At 49.1% G+C, this 17,084-nt stretch overlaps 3 protein-coding genes, 1 long non-coding RNA gene and 2 other non-coding genes across 11 annotated transcripts in view; 1 reads left to right on the plus strand and 5 right to left on the minus strand.

Annotated features, from left to right (window-relative positions):
- PXN (paxillin) overlaps window positions 1-4,034 on the minus strand; it is a 48,856-nt gene extending 44,822 nt beyond the window's left edge. The window contains exons 1-2 of the mRNA XM_040576574.1: window positions 3,892-4,034; window positions 769-1,113 (exon numbers count right to left, since the gene is read on the minus strand). Of these exons, the coding sequence (XP_040432508.1) occupies window positions 769-859 (91 nt within the window). The 5' untranslated portion in view covers window positions 860-1,113; window positions 3,892-4,034. The remainder of the gene's footprint in view (window positions 1-768; window positions 1,114-3,891) is intronic.
- On the minus strand, window positions 2,011-2,151 carry LOC121079894. The gene has a single exon (XR_005825205.1). It is a non-coding gene; the product is annotated as a U4 spliceosomal RNA (small nuclear RNA).
- On the minus strand, window positions 2,658-2,798 carry LOC121079895. The gene has a single exon (XR_005825206.1). It is a non-coding gene; the product is annotated as a U4 spliceosomal RNA (small nuclear RNA).
- A 17-nt stretch (window positions 4,035-4,051) lies between the features above and the next one.
- SIRT4 (sirtuin 4) lies at window positions 4,052-9,901 on the plus strand. Of its 4 annotated transcripts, XM_040576597.1 has the most exons (6): window positions 4,052-4,102; window positions 4,200-4,330; window positions 5,769-6,274; window positions 6,942-7,236; window positions 8,385-8,588; window positions 9,126-9,901. In XM_040576597.1, the coding sequence occupies exons 3-5, from the start codon at window positions 5,775-5,777 to the stop codon at window positions 8,535-8,537; spliced, it is 948 nt and encodes a 315-aa protein (XP_040432531.1). In that variant the 5' UTR covers window positions 4,052-4,102; window positions 4,200-4,330; window positions 5,769-5,774; the 3' UTR covers window positions 8,538-8,588; window positions 9,126-9,901. The 4 variants fall into 4 exon arrangements, with proteins under 4 accessions (XP_040432531.1, XP_040432535.1, XP_040432534.1 ...); XM_040576601.1 differs by lacking the exon at window positions 4,052-4,102 and having other exon boundaries at window positions 4,113-4,326; XM_040576600.1 differs by lacking the exon at window positions 4,052-4,102 and having other exon boundaries at window positions 4,114-4,330.
- Window positions 4,453-5,829, minus strand: LOC121079406. Its single transcript, XR_005825010.1, has 2 exons — window positions 5,740-5,829; window positions 4,453-5,637 (listed from the first exon to the last, which is right to left on the minus strand). It is a non-coding gene; the product is annotated as an uncharacterized LOC121079406 (long non-coding RNA).
- An 895-nt stretch (window positions 9,902-10,796) lies between the features above and the next one.
- Window positions 10,797-16,958, minus strand: LOC121079405. 3 transcript variants are annotated; one of them, XM_040576602.1, is made up of 6 exons: window positions 16,866-16,958; window positions 16,145-16,373; window positions 14,813-14,936; window positions 12,373-12,530; window positions 11,878-11,951; window positions 10,797-11,017 (listed from the first exon to the last, which is right to left on the minus strand). In XM_040576602.1, exons 2-6 carry the CDS (start codon window positions 16,364-16,366, stop codon window positions 10,849-10,851), a joined length of 747 nt encoding a protein of 248 aa, XP_040432536.1. In that variant the 5' UTR covers window positions 16,367-16,373; window positions 16,866-16,958; the 3' UTR covers window positions 10,797-10,848. The 3 variants fall into 3 exon arrangements, with proteins under 3 accessions (XP_040432536.1, XP_040432537.1, XP_040432538.1); XM_040576603.1 differs by lacking the exon at window positions 16,866-16,958 and adding an exon at window positions 16,500-16,795; XM_040576604.1 differs by lacking the exons at window positions 12,373-12,530; window positions 16,866-16,958 and having other exon boundaries at window positions 10,965-11,017; window positions 16,145-16,493.
- Between the last annotated feature and the right edge of the window lie 126 nt (window positions 16,959-17,084).

Genomic DNA, 17,084 nt, shown 5'->3' on the forward strand with positions numbered 1-17,084 from the left:
TCCTGTTTGCTCCCCATCTACCTGCTCTCTACCTGTGAAATGCTCCTGGACTTGTGAACATCTGCTTGATGTTCAAGCCCTGTGCACGCACAGCTGCAGTTCCCTGGGGACAGCCACCCCAGCAAGCTCTTCCCCAGCAGGGCAGCACCCAAGGCTTGCCCAGAGGCAGCTGGTGGGACCGAGGGGGAAGCTATGTGGGGTGCAGCTGCAGCCCTCATAGCTGCTGCTGCTGGGGAAGTGCTGGGGAACGAAGGCACGTCATGCGTCAGAGAAGTATGCAGTGCTTCTTCTTGCATGCTGCCCCGCGACTACAACACGGTACGACTCAATCCTTATCTTTCACAGAAGTTGTGACAAGAAGTTGTTGTTCTCATTTACAGATGGGAAACAGGGCTGGGAGCCGGAAATAAAGTCATACAATGAGTCAACGTGAATTTAAGGCTGGACTTCAGGACTTCCTGCCTCCACACAGCCCAGGTGTTCAGGGTGCTTGCTCAAGGCATCTTTCCCCTCATCAAAGTGTAGCCAACCAGCTATGGACCGGCCCCACAACTCTTCGGGGGGGTTTAACCCACTGGCCTCCACACACTCGGCACTCAGAAACTGTATGGATTAAATCTCCGCCTGCCCACTTGGGGTCAGTAATCTCAGACTGGAGAAATCCAAACTCATTTCCTAAGAGGTGTTATGAAAAGCACCAGGCTAAATTTTTTTTGGAGAAGAACAGATACGAAGCTACAAGACTTGTAAGGCATATTTAGAGCCTACCTGTGCACTTTAGAGAGTGACTTGAAACTGCAGAGTGAAGAGAATAACTGAATTGCAGCGCGTCCTCTGTGCTGTGCCACAGGGACATCATGCAAGGGGACGTGACTATTTCTTCGGGTGGACACAGAAGGAAAATTCGGGCAGAGCCTCAAGCCTGAAGGTTTCCATTAGCTTAGGGCAACAGCAGCACACTTCAACATGTGGCTCCCTCATGCAAGGTCCAACTTCACGCTTGGAAGGACCTCGTACAGCAAATGGAGCAAACTACTTCTAGCACAGGGTGAGGGACATGGCTTGGCGATACTGGATGAAGGAACCACTCGGGGGGCATCGTCGCAGATAGTTCTGTTAGAAGGAAAGAGAATCAGTCAAGGAAAAGATAAGACACTTATCAACCAACCTTGCTTATATGAACCAAGCAAGTACATGAACTGCATTACTCATTGTCAACTACACACGACTTCGGTGCTTATTGCTGTGCCTCATTCTGACAAAGGGTGACGGCACCCCATCGCTTTGGGTTTTATTTCAAATGGATATTGCGGGTAACGGAGTGCAAACAGGGGACAAATGCCATCTAGGAGGTTTCACTGTCATTCTTCAGTCACCATTGTGTATAACACCCCAGCCCAGCTGACATTACAAACCTGATAAAGAGGGAATATCAATGTCTGCTACTAATTTTCCTACTCTGCCTTGTTATAAACAACCGCCTAACCCAGGGTCGTCCAGGCAGGGTACGCGCACCCGGATGGCACGTGTGGCCATACAGAGAGCTTCAGAGGTAACTGGCCGCAGCATAAACCACGTCGAACGAACACAAAAAGACAGAGGGCAGCTGCTTCCCACTGTGGCAGAGATTCGGCCAAGGAAGCTGGTGTTTGGTGGTCACAGGTCCCCTCTGTGGGGTGTGCTTAGGTGTTAGACAACAGCGGTGGCTTAGAAATGGACAGGGTTTATTTAACTTAGAGGGTAGAAATGGATGGGGTTTTCATAGAGGGTTTGGGGTTTACACCAAAGCGAGCAGCTGCTTTTTGCAGAGCAAAGGACCGGGAGCTCTTTGGCAAGGACGAGCCATTTTTTGAGGCAAAGACTGCCACTGAGTACACACAAACTGGCATACATTGAGGGAAAAAACTTGTAGTCTAGCGCAGACATTGCGACCGCGACTCCCCCACCCAAAACTCTACGGGCGAGCTGCAAACCCCCCACCTCAATCTATTTTTTCACACCCAAATTCAGTCTCCGTAGAGACTGTCAAAAATTGCCAATGCCGACTATATTTCAAGTCGTCATGGCGGGGTATTGGGAAAAGTTTTCAATTAGCAATAATCGCGCCTCGGATTAACCTCATTGGCTACGATACTGCCACTGCGCAAAGCTGGCTTCGTCCTCCAGCCGCCACCACCCCTCGCCCCGGGGCCGCCTCCGCGGTCACGGCGAGCCCCCCGCCGCCGCCCCCCCGCCCGTCCCGGTGCCCCCCATCTTCCCCGCGCCCTCCGGTGCCCCCCGATCCCTCCCCGGGAGGGGGGCTCCCCGTTTTCACCCCCCGTACCGAGCGGCGGGGCGGCCCAGGGGCTTGCTGGGAAGGGGCATGCAAATTTGGTGTGACGTCACTTGGCGCGCCCCGCCGTGGCGCGGGATCCCCCGCCCTTTGCGCGTGGAGGCAGGGCGGGGACGGAGGCTGAATGGGAATGGAGGCAGGGAAGGGGTGGAGGCTGAATAGGGATGGAGGCTGAGCGGGAACGGAGGCGGAATGGAGACGGAGGCAGGGCGGGGATGGAGGCTGAGCGAATATGGAGGCTGAATGGTAACCGAGGCTAAATAGGGATGGAGGCGACAGACTCCCCCTCTTTTTTCCGTTCTATTTTTTAACCAGCTCACAGCAGCCTCCGGAGAGGCCCTCAAAAATTGCCGATGCCGACTGTATTTCAAGTCGTCATGGCGGGGTATTGGGAAAAGTTTTCAATCAGCAATAATCGCGCCTCGGGTTCACCTCATCGGCTACGATACTGCCACTGCGCAAAGCTGCCGGTGTTCCCCCCCCGCAGCCTCCACCCCGCCGCCGCCCCCCCGCCAAGCTCAGAGCGCGCCCCCGCCGCCCCCCGCGCGTCCCCGCCGCGCGCACCCCCTGCCCCGCCGTGCCCGCGTCCTGAGCCCCCGCTGGGGGGAACGGGAGGGACACGGGGCAGGAGGGAGGCTGGAGGGGCCGGGAGGCCCGCGGGGGGTGCTGGGAGGGCGGTATGGTAATGAGGGGGGACTCGCCCCTTTCCTGGGCAAAAAGGAAGAAAATCCGCCGGCTTTTGCCAAAAACCACCAGTTTCCTCTCAAGGGGAGGCTCCTTGCAGAGGACAACACACGAGACCAAGCGCGCCGTTGGGTGCCTGGCTGCCCTCCCTCAGCACCGTGCACCGAGGAACCGGGGGTCTCCGTGCCCCTCGTGCCACCGCTCCCGTCGTCACCTCGGCTCCGCAGGCCAGCAGCAGCCTGCCCAGGCACGGCACGACGTGGCACAGCGGCTGGCCAAACCTAACGCCAACAAAAAAGCTGCACGACCACCACGTGGAGCAAGCCCCTCGGTGGCAAAAAGTTGACTGTTGAAGGGGTTCAGGGCTCGGGCTGTGCCCAGGGCGAGGTGCAAGCGGCTGAAAAAATATAACGGCCCTTCACGTCTCTTCCACACGTACTCTGGGAGGTGTACAGAGACCGCTTGTCACGTGCTGACCTCTGGGGTTTGGCCTGGCCACGTTCATCCCACACACCGGACCAGACTGGCATCTGTCTGCCCTTGGTGCCTTGGTCTGTTTCCACATCTCTCACCCAGACTTTTTCCTGTCGTTCCAACTATAACCATCAGGACCGCCAGCCTGGCTCACTTCGGCCAGCACCGAGTGGAGGCACCAAGGGCACGAGAGCGGGGCCGACATGTCGTCCCCGTGTCCCCTCACACTCCAACCAGGCACATCTCCCCACCGCGGTGTCCTTAACCACCCCCAGTGGACTTGTCTTCCATTATTTGTTCAGCCACATTCTGAGGCTAAAACCTGCCACGTTAGCAGCAGTGAACGGAAAATGCAGGCTTTCATAAGGACACGGACCTACAAAACCTTACCTACTACTTACATTTGCATCAACTCTGATTTTATTCTCCTATGCTTCCTGAGGGCAGCGCGCAGCGTTTGCCAACGCACCACTTTCGGGAAGGTGGGCGATTTGTTTCCTTGAAGCATGGGAGTTGTAGTGTTTCCTCGGGCTTGGTCTCCTGCGAACTACATTTCCCAGCAAACTCCTCTTCCGCGGGCCTCCGGAGGTCGGCAGGGCAGCGCTATGAGGGGTAAGTTTTGGGCATTATTCGCCGTAACGTGTTTTATCTCCCTGGCTGTGCGCACCGTGCCCACCGCCCCTCTCCCCCCACCGTGTCATTGTTACAGCAGAACAGGCTCGGGTGACACGGCTCTGGATTTCTGGCCTGGAGAAAGCTGTCCTCTGCCTACACTGTTCTCTTCCTGCGGAGCTTTTGGATGTGTGTTAGAAAACAAACCCTAGCCTTGGACCTTGGTAGGTACGTGTACGGAGCATTACATAAGTGTGGTTGGGTTTTGGTGTGAGTTGTTTTGTTTTGTTATTTTTTTTATATTTTTTGTTATTTTTTATTTTATTATTATATTTATTTATTATTTATTATTTATTTTATTATTTATTTTTTTAAAATCTGAGCCCTTTGATATTGACAGCAGCCTTGCATTTCACAGGAAGCGTTCAGTCCTTTATAAGTTTCTCTTTGACTTCCACGCTTCAGAGCCTCCCTCAACTGTATGTGCTGTTCTTGCTGCTGGGCCCACCGCTGCCTTCTCTCTCCTGTGGGTCACCCTATATTATAGCTCCATTTCATTCCCCCCTCAAAACACTTCCTTCTGAGAGATCTTTTGACTATAAGGGGCAGGGATGGAGAATTTTCATCAGTTAAAACAATTTAATCACCATCAAACTGGCTTAGCAGTCTTCTGAGAGCATCATGACAGGATTTTTTCTCAAAGCAAGTTACAGTTTATTGGGAAACTTTGTCCCTTCTAATTAATATGGAAAATTAAACCTGTTCAGAAGGAAGGCCTGACACTACTCTTGCTAAACAACAAAAGGCAAATAATCATGAACATAATCCTCTGCTTTGATATAAAAAAGAATTCAGGACTATAGGGGAAGGCTTTCCAGAATAAGCCTGCACGTGGTGCTTAGATTCAGCCCTGATATCAGTCAGCCCTGAAAAACACTGGCATGGCTGCTCTGTCAGGGCGTTGGTGATTTCAGTCTGATTTACTGGGGTATGGTGCCATGGCCCTGAGTCCAGGCAGCCCGCCTTGTAATTCGACTGAGGATGAAGTGCTGGAGATTAACTGAGACAAATTTACTGTTTGCCACCAGCATCTATTTAGTATCAAAGTACTTCCAGCTGAACATCCAGACTTTCAGTGTATTCAGATATTGCTCCACTTACTGTAAGAATTGGTACTTGAGGGAGACTGGGGACTTGAGGCAAAGCAACTCAGACGGAGCAGGAATCTAAAAACCAGCCAGGCTCTGAAGCTCAGGCCCCTGGAAGGAGCAAGCTGCCTGCCTTGCAGACAAACGAGCTTGCTACTTGAAGAGCTTTCTCAGAGCTGCCACAGGTCTCACAGGCAAGTTGCCGGTAGGCAGCCTTTAAGGAACTGCCCCCATACTGCAACAGCTCAGCTGTGAGGTGCTCGGTGCCCTCCTCCAGCTGCCTTTAACACCTTCACACCTTCAGCACTCCTCTGCTACCCTCTGTGAAAGGGACATGCAAACACTGTCCTCGCACGGTGGGGTTTACCTAACAGCTCCAAAGTAATTCTGATTTTGTTAGAAAAAAAGAGCAAAGAAAACTTATCAGCAACGTTTTCCAGAGAATCTCAAGAACATAGAATCAAGGATACGCTCCTTGCTTTCTTTTACCTGCCCTGTGTTCTGTTCTTGGCTTTTAGCTCAGCATGTTCTCTGCCAGGAGGTTGTCAGGAGGTTGCAGAGCCATCAGACTCCATCACCTCAGACACCACTCGGTGTCCAGGACCTCTCCAAACTTGGCTTTTGTGCCAGCCTGTCTTCCCCCGGATCCTGCGGAAGTAGAGGAGCTGCAGCATTTTGTTTCCAGCTCCAAGAAGCTCTTTGTAATGACCGGGGCTGGAATCTCAACTGAATCGGGGATCCCAGATTACCGCTCTGAAGGAGTCGGGCTCTACGCCAGGACAGACAGGCGGCCCATCCAGCACGCCGAGTTTGTTCGTAGCGCCAGCGCCCGGCAGCGATACTGGGCAAGGAACTTCGTGGGCTGGCCCCAGTTCTCCTCCCACCAGCCCAACACAGCACACCTGGTGCTGAGAGACTGGGAGAAGCTGGGAAAGCTTCACTGGTTGGTGACCCAGAACGTGGACGCCCTCCACACCAAAGCTGGGAGCCGGCGCGTGACAGAACTGCACGGCTGCACACACAGGTACCCCGCGGGGAGAGGAGGATGGCTAATGCTCTCGTGTCTCGTTCGGGGTGACCAACGTGTAAGTGCAGTGGTAGCTGCTGAAAAAGGAGGCAAAATGTAAACGCACTATGTTAGTGGAGATGGCGTGCTCAAGGGTGGTTTTGTGCTGGGGTGAAGAGGATCATGCACCAGTGCTGCTCACAGAGCAGTGTTTAAGAAACAGACACCACCCCAATTTTTGGAGTGCTGTTTGGATCGTGCTTAGAACCTACATCAGTCAGAACCTCCCATTTCCTTGCTGCAGTAAATGTGCTCTTAGCAAAGGCAGGGAGATCACGAGGATGCAAAGGGTGTCCAGGGCTAAGCAGAGAGGGTAGTGCCAGAAATGCACAGGCTGGGTGTCTGGAGAGGAGCCATCACAGTCTGCCTGTGATCACCCAGAATTTCCTGATGAAAAAGCTCAGCCCTAACTGTGAGATGGGATGCATGGTAGGGTTTAAAGTGCTTAGCCTAGAGCATCCCTGCAAAGCAACAGCAGAAAGACAGCTCAGTGACCTTCACTATCTGTTAAATAACTGGGGGCAATGACAACAGACTTTCCAGGCTTCTAAGGAACAAGTTCCTGGCTCCGGAGCTTCAGCTGCATGAAGCTCTCTCTCCATTACAACTTTGCTCTGCATTTCAGGGTTTTCTGCCTGGGCTGTGGAGATCAAACCTTGCGCTCTGAGCTTCAGGAGCATTTTGAAGCTCTGAATCCTGCCTGGAAAGCTGAAGCACTCGGTGTGGCTCCGGATGGGGACGTCTTCCTGACGGATGAGCAGGTGCACAATTTCCAAGTCCCAGCTTGCAGTAAATGCGGCGGCATCCTGAAGCCCGACGTGACGTTCTTTGGAGACACGGTGAGCCGGGAAAAGGTGGATTTTGTGCACCAACGCCTGGCAGAGTCAGACTCCATGCTGGTGGCAGGATCCTCTATGCAGGTAACAAGGTCTTCCTCCCACACTGCATTCCTGTTTCTGTGCTACTCTGCTGGCAACAGTCCTTGGTCCCACAAATTAGGACTGCTGTTTGCCATCACCACAGCTATTTCAGAGCTTCTTGGTAATTTTTTTTTTTTCTGTTGATGGGATTTAGCTGTACAGTTGTCCTGTTTGGGCTTCCCTGTAACTCCATGACCAGTCTCTGTCATGCTGCTGTAAATAACCCCAGTCACACTTCAGACCTCACTCTCCTGCCTCCTCCATCACTGCGTTGTAGGCTCATGGTTGCCCATAAAGCCAGGATACTGACACAATTCAGTTCTGCAACATCACCACCCTGCTTTTTTTTTTTCCTTGAATTTTTTAGCCTTTGCCAGCTTTCTAGGCCTCATGGAAAGCTGTATGCAATACCAGATTTTAGGACTTCTAATTTCTAATTAAGCTTCTGAAGAAGAGAGCAGAAGTCTCTGTTTGCTGCTTAGGACTGTCCTTTGTATCACACCATGTTTTCTCTGTGAACCATATTTTATCTGTAAGATAAGGTGGTCTAGAAAACCCTGGTGTTTAACCTGTGAAAGCTTTTGGAATAGAGTTTGTGTAAGAGATTTTCCAGGAACATGTTCTATTACATTAAGAAAAACTACTCTAATGCTTTCCAGAAAGGCATAAAATGAAGGCTTGGCTGATTGCAATTCACTTCACTTTAGGATACTGGAGACAAATTCCGTGAGCTTGCACTTCTTAAGCACATAATCCTTTGTACTAGAATGATTGAAATGCCTTACATTCATTCTTGTAGTACCTAAGCTGGGCCATGTGAGAACCATCAAAGCAGAAGCATTTAAGTACCTATGATAACTAATAAAAACTGCTGCAGAGATTTACTAAAAGACAAGGATTTTCCCCTTCAATGTATATATTTTCTACAAAAATGGAAACCCTTCACTGATAAGAGGTCAAAAGCTGTTCACTTCTGTGCACTCCTGAATGAAGAAACCTCCTACTTGAATTAAATGCAGTTGCATAAAACAGTGTGTATATACAGCCCCGATTTCCTGCCAACAGCAACTACTTTACTTTCTTTAGACCTTTCTGTAGCTGTCCTTTGCCTATGCTGCTAATAATTCTGTCTGCTGGTATTCCTGCAGGTATACTCTGGTTACAGGTTTGCTCTTGCTGCTCGGGAGAAGCAGCTGCCTATTGCAATCCTTAACATCGGGCCCACAAGGTTAGACCACTTTGCATCCTTAAAACTGAATTCCCGCTGTGGAGAGCTGCTGCCTCTGATTGTTGCACACTGACCCAGCAAGCTGAGCATCAGCAGCTATCAGGAGTAAAAATATTTCTCCAAGGTGAGTGCCTTCCCTGGTCAGTCACCTTAAAGGGTAAGAAGATGGGTTTGAATATCCATTAAATGCTGCGACTGAGATGTACTGACTAAAGAGATGTTCCCACAATGTTCCCATCAAAGCCTGGCTACAAATTTTCATCTGCACCTGGTGTGATCTGATGGGCCATGATGCTGCTTCCCGTGATCATAAACAGAAAGCATACTTGGTGCAAATGCTCCCAGAAAATTAGGCAAAGGAAACCAGAAAACCTGGCAATGTTGACTTCTAATCCAGTTGTCACAAACAGAAAAGTACAGGGGATCAAGGGATCACATACAGATTCAGAGAACGTGATCAGTGCTGCTACCTTTGCACACAATTTTCTTTGTAACATACCAATTCACAAACGTTTCTCAAATCACCATACTCTTACTGACGATTCGAAAGCTACGCCTGGTTGAATTTATCCAGCTGATCAAAACACTGCTCTTTTGAAATGTGGATAACGTAAATGTTCAATTCCATCAATAAAGCAGCTTCTTACCTCCACTCCTACAGGACTTACCATCTCAAAAGTGGAAAACTTCAATCTGAGGGGCATCTGTGAGATCCTTATGTGTGGCCCCTGATGACACCAGGAGAGGGCAGCAAGCATCGCACATGTCAACCTGACCCGTTTGTTTTCTGCATTGACACCATCTCCACTTAACCAGGAAGGAGAATGATGATGAAAAAATGTCTTTTCTGCCTTACTTTGTCGTTGTAAACAGTGCCTTCTGTTTGCACTCACTGGGACAGGATAATCAGACATGTGAGAACAAAACACTTTTTTTAATAGTTGTCCCAAGAGAAGAGTGAGGGGCAGGGAGTTTGACCAAGTAACTTGAGGTAGAATAGCAGAGGAGAGCAATGTGGAACACCACAGTATCAGCTGGAGGATCTGTTGTCATTAGTGGGCATGCAAAGAGGGTAAGGAGGCAAGAGGATTTGCAGTTGCCATTTTCAAAAAAAAAAAAAAAAATGGCTAAAAAGAGAAGCTGAACAAGGATACTACTCTTGTAAGAAATGATTTGAAAGCACAGGCCACAAGGTTGATGTCTTTGAGCAAAGAGGGGAAGTCAGCGCTTCTCTCGACTGTCAGTTGACCAGTTAAACTGCTTACTATCTGAATGCTTTGAAAATGGAATATTGTTGAGATGCCAGAGGATTTACTTTAAGCTAATATCTGACCAGAGCTGCTTTCAGTGTGGCTGCTACCTTTTCTAGAATGCATTTTTTAAAGATGTTATTTAATTAATGAATAACTAAGTAGCGAATTAAAATTGTTTACATGACTGATACTATTTGCATTGCAATTTCCTCTCCCTCCTGTGATTTATTTAAGTACAGTCTCAATAGCCAGTTTAGATTCATTTTTTCCATTGCAAAAATGCAGGATGTAATTACTAACAGTTGATGAATTGACAGAGAGATACAATTAAATCTGCACAATAGGTTTCCCTCAGGACTGAGCTCGAGCTATTCACAGATGTGATTCTGCACACTCCTAACAGATCTGTCACTACTGGGTAGCCGTGTTTTGGTAATCCTTAGGGTGGTAGCTTAACACATTATAACATATGTGGAGAATCTTGCCCAGACTAGAACATTACATTTTTGACCCAGCCTTCCATATGAATCTACCACTCCCCTCATGGCTACAAGGGAGTGTAATTGTCATTCCAAATGCCCCAATCCCACTCCTCACATAACATGTCCTATATGAATGATTTTGACAAGAACTTTTTTTGGAAGAAAGAGTGCCAGAGTCATTTACTAAAATGGCAGTAACAAAGCAAGGAGATCTGTCCACACGATGCAAAATTCTTGGGTTTGTTGTTGCCACTTTCAGGAGCAAGTAAAATACAGAATCAAAGGGATACTTATGGACCCAATTCTGCAGAAGGTGGAGGAAATTAGATACTTAACGTGTTTCAAGACTTAGCTATAATGGGTCATAGGAGACACTGCTTCACTTAAAAGCCATGTGAGGTAAGTTCAGGACCCCTACCTGCATTCTGCTCCCATTTAATGGCAGTCCTACTTTCCAGTGAGTTAGAAATCTGTTGTTTGGTAGTGAAGAAAGCTCATAGATGTCAGTAATCTTTTGCGTAATACTGTTGTCCTGCTAACCAAAGCTTTTGCAGAAACTATTGCTAAGGCATAGCAGAGCCTCCACACGCAACCAGGGCACTTGCACAGAGTGTTTATTCACCTAGGTTTTCCATATTAGAAGAGACATTTATGCCTCTTTAGCAGAGGAACTGGGGCCAGGTTTTTCACTATCCATGTCATCTTCTGCACCACCTTGAAATGTGCATTGTATAGGTGTGTTAAAAACGGAGGCTGCCGGTTTGGTGTCATTAGAGCCAGCATTTTGAGGAGGAGGCGTGGGAGCACTGCCAAGAAGTCTGAAAGAAGAAAACGTCTGCAGTGAGGACTGGGCATTACCAATGTGACAGGTGACTAAACCTGCTACGCCCATTCCTGCCTCCAATTCAGCAGCCGAGCACGTGGGAGTCAGGGTATCTTCAGCATCACTGATAAAGGCGTAGTTACCCTGACCCTACACAGATTACACTATATATTGCACTATATGCTTTTAAGTCGCTAGGGACAGCGACTTACAGTAAATGATAAACATTTACAGTAAATTTCCTGTGCATGGTTTATTACTATATGGTAGCGAGCACATACACATAACAAGCATGTGAGGCTGAGACAAAGTTGTTCCTTTTTTTCTGCCAAGCTGATCCAGCACTACTAAAATTGACTTCTTGTACAGCAGGATCAGAACACTTAATCTCCTAACGTGTTCCCCCACCACCACTGGGAAATAAGATCGCTCAACTGAGAAATGCCACAGCAAACCTAAAGTTCCAAACCAAAAGCCAATTCTGCACCACTCTAATGCTGATTGACACCTTCCCCTGTCACTCCTTTGGCACTATTTGTGGAGGAAGAAGCAATGCAGAGAGATAACGGCTATCAGAAGCTGACTATGCCATTGCAGGTAGCTAGCAAAGACCTGTCTTGAGAAGTCTCTCAGCTTCTCAAGTTTCCAGTCTGGATGGAGTTATAGAAACCCCCAGGGTTGAGCAGTATAGGACACAAATCAACCACCGGCTGAAACTAACAGAAAAAGAGTGTTACAGAGCCTGAGGAATGATCTCTTCCCCCATTACCAGGGGGAAACACAGATCCTTCCTAGCTACCTTGTCTGCTTTAAGCCAGCCTTGATCATCCCCTACATGACTCAGTGCTCTCCTACCTTTTCTGGTTCACTGTTGCTGCACCATTCCACCAGTATTTCAGATCAGGGCTTGAAATTGTAGTTCTGTCCATCTGTGGTTGGTAAAAGCACACATTAAACAACAGCACAAGGACAGTTTTTTACAATGAACTTAGCTGAATCAACAGCTTGTGCTTTCTTACAGCTGTTCCTACCACGACAGGTTCCTGAGGTTTGTCTAGAGGAGCTGTGAGTACCTTACAAAGGTTGTGAGTACCCTCTCCTGTGAAAGGGGGGCTGGAGTTACCCAGAGCAAACAAAAGCTACTTCCTATTTGGCAAGCCTTGCCTTCAGTTCTGGGCAAACCCTCAGAGCAAACTTTGTAATAGCGTCCTGCAGGATGAGAGATGTCTCTCAAACTGCGTTCCAGTGAAGGAGCAGCACCCGGGAGATGGCCGGGAAGACTGTGCCTGATGGGAATGGTGTAAGCGCAGCCTCCCACCTCTTACAGTCAGATTGCTCCTACTGACAAACCTGCTTATTTGTGATTTTTGGAAAAGGGCCAAAGACCCTGGGCATTGTGATCTTGGGAGGTTCAGGAGCCTTGGAGCGCAAGGGGCTAAATCCACCTTCTAGAGTACGCATCTTTCCCCACAACTGCCTTGGATGTCGCCCTTTCCTAGTTCTTGCACCTGTATGGAAGGGGAAAAAAAGGAAAAAAAAAATCAGTGCCAAGTTACTGGTTTCCTCAGTCTATTCATTCAAAACCCAGGGCTTGGGCAGGACAGATGGAGTCTTCCTCTCACATAACCTGCCCTAGGGCAGCCCCAGGTAAGTAGCAACTGAAAGCAACCATCCTGGGAGGCTTTCTGGTGCCTATGGGAAAGGAAAACACCTGAGGTTAGTGTTTCTTGTCACGACAGTCTGCACAGTGCAGGGGTTTTGAGATCTAAAACTAGCCTTAGCAGCTGTGTTTTTAGATTACAGAAAAGTAGCAAGAGAATAAATTTACAAGAGAGGATTTTGCCTCTCCAGTCCTACTGGTCTGGCCATTTTCATCACTGATATATACATATTCACATATAATACATGTGAAAATACCTTTCAGATGCCAGATTTCTCCTGGCTGATGCTTTCTTTCTGAAAAGGCCAGGAAGTTCTGATATATGGGCTGTTAAACAGCTTTGATTTTTCTGGTTAAAGTTAGAAAAAAAATCTGGATGATGTTTTGGGCAAAATAACACAAAGAAGCCCATTAAGCCTTTTCCACGTATCATATTGCTTCTGTGAGATTTTAAGTGGAAGGGTCCCCAGTGGGGGCTGCACAGCTGAGTGCTCTGTCACCTGTGCACCCAAGTCCTGGTAGATACAGGACACAGATGGACAATAAGAAATTCATACCTGCTCACACTGACAATTGGCCAGGCAGGTAACAATAAGGCTAAAAATAAAAGAGGAGGATTAAAAAAAAACCATTGTGTTAAAAGGCCTCACAGTATACAGCACGACTCCTGCAAACTAAAGGCAAGCAGCTTTGAGTGAATGACCCACGTGAGCTGCTAGCCCTTGCTGAGACCCTGACAACATATGCAGCTTCAGCACATGCAAATCAGAAACGGTGCATTTTTGCTAATATGAGAGCTCTTCTGGGACATTCTGCTGTTCCTTTATCAGAAGAGTCTTCCAAGAAAAAAAAAAAAAAAAAAGGTATCAAAAGACAGACACATGCTGCATCCAAATGTCCAGTGTGGACTTGGCAAGGGCCAAGGAGAAGAAATCCAGCTGGACTTTGTAATTCTAAAAACGGAATACCTGCAACATTGCAGAGTTCACAGTCTGACAAAAACTGCTGCTGGTGGGAAGCAATGCTTGGTTCCTTAATCAAGCAGGTGGCATCTGACAAAAATCAGATTACAACCCCTTTAGCACTTGGCAAGACAGAGCTTACTGGGTGTAATGAGGGACTCCTGTGTCTGTGCACAGAACTGGCTGTGGCTGCAGCAAGGCTCCTCGCCTGCCTGTGCAATTACTGCTTCTACAATAAAGCAGCTGTACCTGCAGGTAAGGAAAGCCAGAGATTAAGGCTGCCTTCTCACTAAGATGAGTCCCTTTGTTGTTTGGGGAAAACAGCACTGGAGCTGAGACAAGAAGCAAATGCTTTTTGATGTGTTTTCACAGCTTAGCATGAAGGGGAATAATAACCTCCATTCACTGAGCTGCACACAGCCAAATGGGTTGAAGACAGTTCCTAAAGCTCTACCAGATTTATGGTGATTGGACCTTTCAGTCAGATGGAAACTTGGAGTTGTGAATAGCTGATCAAAGAGGAAAGCTTGTTTTAAAGGGGGTGATGAAACATGGAGTTTGCAGCTCATAAGAACCACCCAAAAAAATCCAGGAAATAAGTTTCAGTTATGCCCTGCAAAATGGAAGATAAATCAGGTATCTTGACAAGCAAGCGAATATGCCTCTCCTACAGAAACTTGCAGCAAGCGGTTTCAGTTTGGGTGCTGATAGAAAAGGGGGCGTCAATACTGTATCCAGCAGCAAAACAGCAGATCTGTGGTAGTAGAAAGACCACAGAGACACCTTTCCGGTGTGTCTGAAAAATTCATGAGAATTTTTCATGAATTCATAAATGAGATAGTAGATTGGTATCACTATTCTCCCCGAGATCTTTCCTGAATGACCAGAAACAAAACTGCTTCAGGAAGCTGAAAGGCAGAGTCAAGCTAGCCAAGGTTTAAAACCAGAGTTCCAGACACAGATGATATCTGCAAGTCTGTGTGCAGACCCCAGACCTCTCCCTTCCCACTAAGGAAAGATACCTAATTAACACATCTGTGCTTTTTCTTCTGCATCACTAAGTATACAGTGGCAGGTAAGAAGAAAAGCTGAGCCTGAGAGGAAGAGTAACAGTACAAGTGTCTAGTACTGGTCTCTAGACACAAATGGAAACTGAAACAGTCATTACCCTGAGCATAGCTGTTTACTCTCTTCATGTCTCGTCTCAGCTGGCATACTTTCTCTTTCATCTCTGCAATGTCCATGTAGTTAGAGTAATTTAATTCTCCCTGCAGAGTCCAAAAAATCTTGGCCTAGAAAACAACAATAGAGAAGACAAAGATAAGACACTGAGAGTTCACTTCTGCACCATAAACCCACACAGGCACCATCCCTCCAGCATGTCACATGCCAGCTCTGTACAGCTTTAGATCTCCCGTGCTCAGTGACCACAGGGATATTTTATTTCAGTTACTGCTTCTGGTCTTGGAACAGAAGCACAGACTGGCATGGCAAAAGATGTTCATATCTTCTTTGTTCTCCCCATCAGCTGGCAATAAGCCAGTCTGAGGAACCACTGGACTGCTGTTAGACTCTGCTTTCCACAATGTTCCTTAAAGCCCTAAAGAGTAACTTTGCACAGCCCCTTCAAACCCTACCACCACTTTGGCCATTGCCTAGGGCCTAGCACTTCACATTACGTGATAAGATCCCCTATACAAGGGCTTGCTCGGGGGGGGGGGGGCTGTTAAATCTACTGTTAGGTCTTCTGCACCACCAAATCTATGTAAATAAGAAACATGACCAAGGGTCCAAACGTAAGTGTAGGCTTACAGAAACGTGTATGGGGCAAGAGAGGCATAGAATGAGTTGGCGCTCTCATCTATCCACTGAAAGTATCTAGGGAATGCTAGAATGGCCCAGCAGCAGGAGTAGATGTACTACCCACCTCAAACCTAGAGTTACTACTACAGGGAAAGACTTATAGCAAGCTTCTGAAATGCTTCCAACTGCATCCCAGCTCTCTTCCCTGCTCGGGATGGTACAGCTCAAAAGCACAGTGCTTCTTCTACATAGTGATGGTATTTTACTTTTGCCTCTACAATGCTTTTTATGTATCCCTACAAAGGGATTTCAGTAACACTTAAGACCTTTACTGCTCTACAAACAATGACCTCAGAATCAAAGCTAGTGTGTGAGGACGACAGACCTCATCTTGCACTTCCATCCCTAGAAATGATTCATCTTAGCACTATGATGGAAACACATCCAGGAGCCTCCAGATTTCCTCAGAGAACCCAGAGCACTCAATGTTTCCAGAAAACTCATGTACATGGACACCTGAGGAAAAACAGGAAATGAGTATCGGTACAACATGGACTATCTGGCTGTGAGACTCGCACACTCAGTTTTTATTTTATTTAAAAAAAAAAAAAAAGGAAGTGATTCACCATCCTATCTCATTATCATCCTGATAGCCTCCAAGATCCAGGGCTCCTCCCTACGAAGACACCGCAAGTACCTTTATGTAAGACAGCAAGCCAGCTTCTTCCTTCTCCACCTGTTTCTGCTTTCTCAAAGCCCTCTCAAAGACCCGCGGGTTCTGCTCCATGGTCGAGTACAGCTCTTGCAGGCACTGCTGCGTGTAGGACACGGACTGCTCCTCAAAGTCCTCTGGGGAAATCTGCTTGCAAAACGCCATGCTGAGGGGGTACTCGTTGTCAAACTCGTCCAGGGTCTCCATCCTCTACCTGGGCAGAGAGGGGAGGGCGGGCTGCACGCTCTCCTGATGCTGAGGGACACGGCTCAGCCATCTGCTGCCGAGGAGCCAGGGCTCCCTCCCTCAACCACGGGCAGCCCCGGGAGCCCACCCGCACCCTCCGGCCGCCCCCACCGGCGGCAGCAGCCCCGGGGGGCTCCGTCCCGGCCGGGTCAGGAGCCCACGGTCCTTCAGGGGCTCCCCCAGCCCGCCCCTGGCTTCCAGGCCAACGCCGCCCCTTCCCCGCGGCTGCGGCCCCGCGGGCAGGGAACGGCCAAACGCCTCGAGCCGTGCCCCGAGGGACGGGCGCCCGGAGGAGGAGCGGCGGGGCCGGGGGGAGCCGGGGGGAGCCGCGCTGCCGCCGTTCCCCGCTCGCCCGGGAGCCGGGGGGGGCGCCGTGAGGGGACGGGGCGGAATCGGGACTCGAACCCGTGTCCCAACGGGGCCGCCTGAGAGGGAGGGGCAGGGTGGGGGCGGGGCGCACCTGCTCGCAGCCTCCCTCCCCCGCTCCCTCCCCACCTCCTCCCGGCCCCGCCCCCGCCGTTGCTCAGAGCCAATCAAAGAACGCGGTGAAGGGGGGGGGGGCGCCGCACGCGCCACAATGGACCGTTAGCGGAGGGGGCGGGGCCTCCCGTCCTCCCTCCTCTCCCCTGCCCCCACCCCCCCCAACCCCGTCGCGCGCGCGGCCGTTAACGGCTGCCGG

The sequence above is a fragment of the Cygnus olor genome, chromosome 17 (genome assembly GCF_009769625.2).
Source record: "Cygnus olor isolate bCygOlo1 chromosome 17, bCygOlo1.pri.v2, whole genome shotgun sequence".
Taxonomy (NCBI): Eukaryota; Metazoa; Chordata; class Aves; order Anseriformes; family Anatidae; genus Cygnus; species Cygnus olor.